A 7,527-nucleotide genomic window follows, 5' to 3' on the forward strand; every position below is an offset into this window, starting at 1 on the left:
TGGGTGAAAGCACTTTATGTACTTAAGAAAACATTAGCTATAAGTGTTACTTTTATGAATGTACTTTTGTAGAAGGGCTCAACATTGGTGAAATTTATGTTAATGTGATCTAAGAGATTGTAAGAATAAGTTGCGTAATAATATTGTATTTTGAACCGTTGCCCCAATATACTTTTGGGGTTTTTGTTGGAAAATTTATCTCCAACTACTTATTTGCCGATGTTTGTTATTCTGAACTTCAAAATCTTTTAATTTAGACCTTTAAAATTTCAATTGCAGTAAATTTGAATGCCTTCATCAATTTTTACCGTTAAAACCCTTAAAAAGATAAAATTACCCTTCAATTTTCGTTTTATTAAATAAAAAAATTGAAAAAATTGAAAAAAAAATGGTCACAAGGTGGCCCAACTATGGGTCACCTTGTGATTTTTTTTTTAAAATTTTTAATTTGAAATTAATGATAAATTTGAAATTTTATAAAAAAGTTAGGGGTATAAATATCATTGTCTAACTTTTAACATTTAAAATCTAATGAAAGAGTTCAAAATGATAGAAATTAAAAGTTTAAGGGTCCAAAGTAAAATATTTTGAAGTTTGAAGAACATGTCGAAAGGAATAGTAATGCAGAGAAAATTTTTTTTAAAGTCTATGTGGGGTGCTGTTGTCTCTGAAGTCCACATAGTTTTCATTTGTATTTTGTTCATTTATGTTAAATTATTTATTTTTATTTTATTTATAATTAGTCATGTAAGTTATTTTCCTGATTACTTTGTTAATAATTTGAGGGAAAATATATATTTTTCATGTTTTATCGCCAAACCAATGGTAACTGTACAACCGACCCGTTTGACATTGGGTGGGTCGAAAATGGACAAATGGATCTCTCTTTTTCCTTGCTTCTGCACAGGGCCAGTCTGCCACCCCCACTTTCTTTCAAGATTTGAACTCACCGAAGCGCTCCAAAGGTTGCGACGGTTATATATATATATATAGACATCATCTCTCTTTTATCTGAGTAAAAATTTGAAAATTTTGACAAAAACTGCGACAAATTTGGGTGAGAGAGTGAGAGAGAGACCCAGATGTCGGCTTCGACCGTATCTATAACGGCGAACCCGGCGGTTCGGCGGCGCCCAGTGGTGGTGACCGAGAAGAGGGCCACCAGCGTCGAATTGCTCGGCGTCAACGAAGCCTCGCAGCCCCAACCCAGCCCCACCGGCGGCGACGATACTGGCGGCAACGTCAACGGCAAGGATCTGAGCCACCACTCGATTCGCGGCGAGAGATCGTCGAAGGAGTTGGCGGCCCAGCAAGCGAAGAAATCCGTGGCCAACACCACCAGCAACGCGCCGCTTCGCCGCGCTCGCAAGCCCCTCCCGCACAAGCCCGAGCATCCCCGGTGGGTTACCGTGTTCAGAGTCTTCGCCAAGAACTTCGTACTTCTCGTGATCCTCGCCGGCCTGGTCCAGTTGATCCGTAGACTCGCCGTGAAACCCAGCGACGCCGTTTCAGAGATAGGATTGTCCGAGTTCGAGGGAAGGATTGCGGAACTGGAGACCTTCGTGAAGACCACCGCGAAGATGACCCAGGTTCAGGTCGAGCTCGTGGACCGCAAGATTGGGAACGAAATCGGAGGTATAAGGAAGGAAATGAGCGAAAAGATCGAGAACCAAGGCCTAATTTTGGGTACCCAGTTGAAGGATTTGGAAACCAGGAGCGAAGAATTGGAGAGGTCCATAGGGGAGTTGAAAGCTGTGGAGTGGTTGTCCAAAGAGGAATTTGATAAGATATTGGAGGATTTAAAGAGGGCGAGGAGTGTGGAATATGGAGATGGGGAGGTGGGTTTGGACGAGATAAGAGTGTTTGCGAGGAAGATGATTGAGAGGGAGATCGAGAAGCACGCGGCGGACGGGCTCGGCCGCGTCGATTACGCGCTGGCGGCGGGCGGGGCGGTGGTGGCGAAGCACTCGGAGCCGTATTTGCCTGGTGGAAAGGCGAGCAATTGGTTCTTGACGGGTGGCAGGAATGCTGTTCATAGCAATGCTGAGAAGATGTTGCGGCCGAGTTTCGGTGAGCCCGGGCAGTGCTTTGCGCTGAGAGGGAGCAGCGGGTTTGTGCAGATTAGGCTGCGCACGGCCATTGTTCCTGAGGCTGTTACGTTGGAGCATGTTGCTAAGGTGATGTTTTCTTTTCCCTATCCACATTTGCAAAGCTTTTGATGTTGATCCTTGAATTTGCTTGCCTTCTGGTTTTATTGGACACTTTAAGTAGTTTGAATGTCTGAGATGTTGTATTTGAGGTTTCACAATCTGTACAACTGAACATATTCACTAGCTTCAATGGTTTTATCTATGTAGCATATGGGTTTAGCAGTTTACATTTGTTGTTATCTATGGGAAGCTGGGGATTTATTCTTTTATGTATAGATTTTATTTGTGATGATATGAAGATCATGAGATCGTGAATGCTGGAATAAGAATATAGGATTGAAATGCTTGATGAGGAACTGTAAGTTAAGCTTTGATAATACCCAAGAGATGTTAACACCGATTGGTTTGAGGAATTTGGAGGGGAAGGATAAATTGCATCTCTTGATTTGATGCTTTTTTATGGGGCGAAAGCTGGATTCCCTTACCTCCCCCCCCCAAACAAATTTTTCAATAGAAGGAAAACCCACACCCACCAAAAACCTATCTGGATGTAAGCAACAGGAAAAATAGAGGTTTGTGGATAGGTCTGCCCCTGGTGTTGGCAATACCCAGCCAAGTTTTGATCAAGTGGTCTATTGAGTGACATTGTATTATTTTGTTACATTATCTTTATCTATTTTCTGATTTAAGGTACTGCATTGTTATTTGAGGTACTAACACCAGAATTAGGAATTTTATTTTATTATTTGTACCAGAAGTGAATGTGCTATATGGCAGTTGAGCATTTTTATCATCTCCTTGTCTTGATAATATGAATTCCTTTTTGGGAGATTATAATTGCTTGAGAAAATTTAATGTTTCTATTTGGTTATTTTATTTTATTTTTAAAAAGGGCCTTGTAGACCAATTTAATTAACGCTATGTAGGAGGATGTGAATTTGACTCGTTTAGAATGTAGGTTAAAAATTACAAGCTGGAAGCAGCTTTGGGCTGGGCATGCAGCATTAGTATTACATTTGATTTCCCCGACTAGAGGGATTTTGTTTTGGTTGAAGTCTTCCATTTTTTCATTTATGGGTTTTATTGGTTTCCTGTTGAGGCGGATATATTGTTAGACCTTTGGGTCTTGGTTGAGTATGCTTTCTGGTGCACCTTAACCAGCCATGCAGCCGTGCCTTATACACACACACACACATTCATATGTATGTATGTAAGCATGTGTGTATACGTATGGTTTAAAGGTTCACTTATCAAAAAAAAAAAAAAAAAGTATGGTTTAAAGGTTCAAAAATTTGAGCATCTTTCTTCTCTATAAATGGTTCCATTTAATCAAATACCTTTCCTTCTTTACAATCTTGTGGTACACCCTAATTGCAAATGTAATGACCCAGGAAAGAGCGCTATCACATTTGTGCTATCATCCTAAAATGACTAATCAATTTAGAGTTTCTCTAAAATTCTTTATAAAGCTTAACTTTATCTAATAACTAGGCAATGCGGGACTGACTCATGATTATCTTTATAAACCATCCACTTTATGTGGGCTACTTTTTATCTTCCCAATATGATACCGTGGTGTTACAGCAAATGACTTCCCAAACTTATATAACAATAAAACTTCCTGTGCTATGGATTGACTTGAAATGGTCAATGTTTTTTCTCAAAAAAGTAACAGAAAAAGTGCATATAAGAAGCACTTGTGCGTCATCTGTTCACAATTTCATGACTGTCAATCTTGAAACAGTAGAGAGGTGGCACAGCCACTGTTGCCACCACTCACGATGGTGAAGCTAGAATGGGATCCCAGCCTGCAAAGAATCATCCTCTATGGTGTAGATTTGTCCTCCTTCTGAAGTCTAGTTCACACTCTTCCCTCTTGTTGCTGGGTGCATTTGTATTTTATACAATACTCACCAAACCAGCCAAGCCTCACATTTAAAATCAAAATAGTGATCCATATTGTCCTACACTCACTCAAAGCAGGTTGTATGATGAGATAATGTCAGACCCATGTCTAGTTATTACTCTAAATACTGAGCAAGAGAAATAGCCTCTTGTCCAATTCTTCAGAACAACCAAAATTCATTCAGAACCACAATTGGTGATCTAAGTTCACATAAATTCACTCAGACCTGGTCATTATTTTCCTTAAATTTGTACTCGTGTTTTGGATTCTACAGAACTCGCTCTTTTTTCTCAAATGCTATCTTAGTTGTATTTAAATTCACCATATGACGCTTTGCTAGTTATTGCTGCAGGTTTTTTATTTTATTTTATTTTTTATTTTTTGGATGTAAAAATGTTTTGGTGAATCTGGTTAGTGGGTGTTGAGCAGTCCCTTTTTTTTTTTTGAGTTCCAATTGTGCATCTCTCTCTCTTTTCCTGGTTCCTGGTGATATCTCTGTTGTTTCCAGACCTTTGATCTTTGTCTGTGTTTTTTTTTTTTTCTTTCTTTTTTCTTTTGTGTTCTGAATTATATAGTTTTGGTCCGTGTATCTTTAAATAATTAGAAGAAGGGGAAAATATGGTGATGAGGTGTCGTCGTGTTATTGGTTCAGTAAGTCATGTGCTTATCATGTATATTTTTGTCACTTTTCAAAAAGTGAGGGAGGTAGATTGTAATTAGGGTCATATCACAGGCTGATAAGTTTTAACTTTCTTCTTTTTTTCAATCTATTTATTTCCTTTTATTGTCTTTTTTCTCTTGGCACTTTTTCTTTTGCTTTGTTTTCTGTTTTTTTCCTCCTTTACTTTGTTTCCCCTCCAAAACACAGTGTTTACTTTGACTGTGATGAACATTCCCATCAATCAGAAGCTTGAGGGAGCTTAAAGTAAAAGTAGGATTTGAGTTTAAATGTCAAGGAGCAGTTTGATGGGAAGTTATCAATAAACACATTTATTCAACTCAAATTTATTGCAGAATTTCTTCTAATTATCATGGTTTGAAGAAATAGTTTGCGCCATCTAACATATCAGAATGTAGCATACTGAGATGATTTGATACGATAATGCATTATGACTATGGTTAAATGAGGTAAATTAAACTGAATTAGTAAAATATTCAATTTTCTTTTGTATGCTTGACTACCAGGGTGTGAACACCATTACCAGCATGCAGTGTTGGTTTTGCATCCCTATTCTTGTTCTACATTTCTATCTATTCACTGTGAACTCAGCCTTTTGTTTATTAACTAAATGATATTTGACTAATTTACTTTCGATTTGTCAATAACTTCTTGGACAAATGGCACCTTCTACCAATAGAAAAACATTAAAGTTTTTTTATCTTTTTTTTTTTCTCTTGGTCTGACTGCAAGAAAAATTATTTTAGATTTAGCAGAATTCTACATTACATTCAGTATCTATGCATTTGATGGTACTATTTTAGCCTCATCTAGTTGTATGAACTTGTATATAATGTATTATTCTATTATGCTTGTTGGTTGTATAGATGCTTGACTTTGTATTTCGTTTTGGACTGGCAAATGAGTTAATGACAGCTCTGAGGTTTTCATTGTCTGATGTTAGTGTTCCTCTGACTTTGGTGTAATTGGTGTTTGTCTGATCATATTATATGAAAACATGCGAACACACAAGACGCACAGAGCACTTAGGGCAATTTTCCATGTTTTGTTCCTTTTATGGTTTGTTTGCATTGGTGAAACAGCCTTGGTGCTTAAACTATCAAATCAGACTGAATTGAATTCAGTTGAGGTATATATTTAGTGAGGTTATTTATATTGTCTATTCTTTTCAATGCGTTGCACAATTAGTTCCCAAATGGTGGTGCTAGAGGCAGACTTGTAGAGGTGAATTGGGGTCAAGAATAGCAACTCAACTGGTGGTGTTGAGTTGGTATATACTTCTGGTGGTGCTGAATATGTATACTTCTCGTGTCAAGAATAGCAGTGGTTGCACATCTGTGGGTGATGCACAGTTAGTGATGAAGATGTGGAGGTAGATACTCAAAATAGGAATTATTCACGCTAATGATGGTCGTTGCAACAACAACGTTGAATTTGTGGAGTGGTAGATAGCCAAAGTAGAAATTGCTTGTTAATTCGACCTTCTGTTTTGTTCAAGGATTAAAAAAAAAAAAAGAAGAAAAAAAAAGCAGATTATGATATGAAGCAGAAATTGAGACTTTGCCTCAATCACATCACACCATCTTTTGCTCTTTTTCTTTTTCTTTTTCTGTTTTTGTGGAGGGTCCCAGAGAGACTGCGGGGTGTGTGTTGAAGCCGAGAGAGCAACAAGAAGAGGCGGTGAGCTGTTCACTAGAAGTAGGTTCTATTTCTTCAAGGAGATTTTCATCTGATCCTTTGTCTTCTGTTACTAACTTGCACGGTTTTCTCATTGCACTTTACATTTTAGATCAACACGCCTGAGAAAATAAGTTATACAGGAAGTTCTGATTGCATCTGCTATTACAAATAATAATAAAATGCATCTGCTGTTTTGTCTGTTTTGAATGAAACTTGCTGTTGTTTGTGCTCATTCATGTTTATCTACCTCTGCCTTTCCATAACACAGATAATTCATGCTAATAAATTGTTTTACCTGAAAATTCTTCTGGTACAGAGTGTTGCATATGACAGATCCAGTGCTCCCAAGGATTGCAGGCTCTCTGGTTGGCTGCAAGGGAATAACATAGACGTGGCAGTTGATACAGAGAAGATGTTTCTTTTATCCGAGTTCACTTATGACCTTGAGAAGAGCAATGCTCAAACCTTCAATGTGTTGGACTCAACAGGCTCTGGCATTGTTGACACTGTCAGGCTGGACTTCACATCCAACCATGGAAGCCCTTCCCATACTTGCATTTATCGCATCAGGGTGCACGGTCGGGAGCCCGAGTCAGTTTCAATGATGACGATGCAGTCTTGATCCAGCAGCACTGGCTTCATCCGCCCCGCTTCTTGTAATTGTTGTTTCTACTTCCCATATTCTTTACTTAGAGCTAGTGTTGAAACTTCTAACTTTCTAGTTCTAGATATAGACATCTAATCATCTGTGTTCAAAGGTTCTATATTTCCGCATGTTGGTGTTCATCAAATAGGCGTGTATTTTGTTGTATGATTGCTGACTAGTTATGGAAGGAGCTTAATTGAGTTGTTATGGTGAACCCCAAATCCCTTTTAATCTGATTGTAGAAAAATTTTAGAGGTAGACTTTGATCCAAACGAAAGAAGCAAAAACTGTTCTTTCATGAGTAGAATAACAATTAATAATGTCATAATAATCATCATCAAACGATATTAGCATGCCAAAATCAGTCCATGTAATTTACATTATTTACAATTAAACTCATTTATGTGGCATCAAAATGAACACATAGGTCATTGAGGTATGTCAAAAAAACAATTTACTTTTTACG

At 38.0% G+C, this 7,527-nt stretch overlaps 1 protein-coding gene across 1 annotated transcript; it reads left to right on the top strand.

Moving 5' to 3' along the window:
• The first annotated feature begins 890 nt into the window (after positions 1-890).
• LOC132180923 (SUN domain-containing protein 1-like) lies at positions 891-7,292 on the top strand. The gene is made up of 2 exons (XM_059593924.1): positions 891-2,177; positions 6,732-7,292. The coding sequence occupies exons 1-2, from the start codon at positions 1,083-1,085 to the stop codon at positions 7,035-7,037; spliced, it is 1,401 nt and encodes a 466-aa protein (XP_059449907.1). The 5' UTR covers positions 891-1,082; the 3' UTR covers positions 7,038-7,292.
• Positions 7,293-7,527: the final 235 nt, after the last annotated feature.

This window comes from Corylus avellana, chromosome ca1 (assembly GCF_901000735.1).
Source record: "Corylus avellana chromosome ca1, CavTom2PMs-1.0".
NCBI classification, from domain to species: Eukaryota; Viridiplantae; Streptophyta; class Magnoliopsida; order Fagales; family Betulaceae; genus Corylus; species Corylus avellana.

Excerpts from the sequence above, each read along its gene's own strand:
- LOC132180923 (XM_059593924.1), top strand. The coding sequence starts at position 1,083 with ATGTCGGCTTCGACCGTATCTATAACGGCGAACCCGGCGGTTCGGCGG. Across the intron at positions 2,178-6,731 it reads CGTTGGAGCATGTTGCTAAG|AGTGTTGCATATGACAGATC; the intron begins GTGATGTTTTCT and ends CTTCTGGTACAG.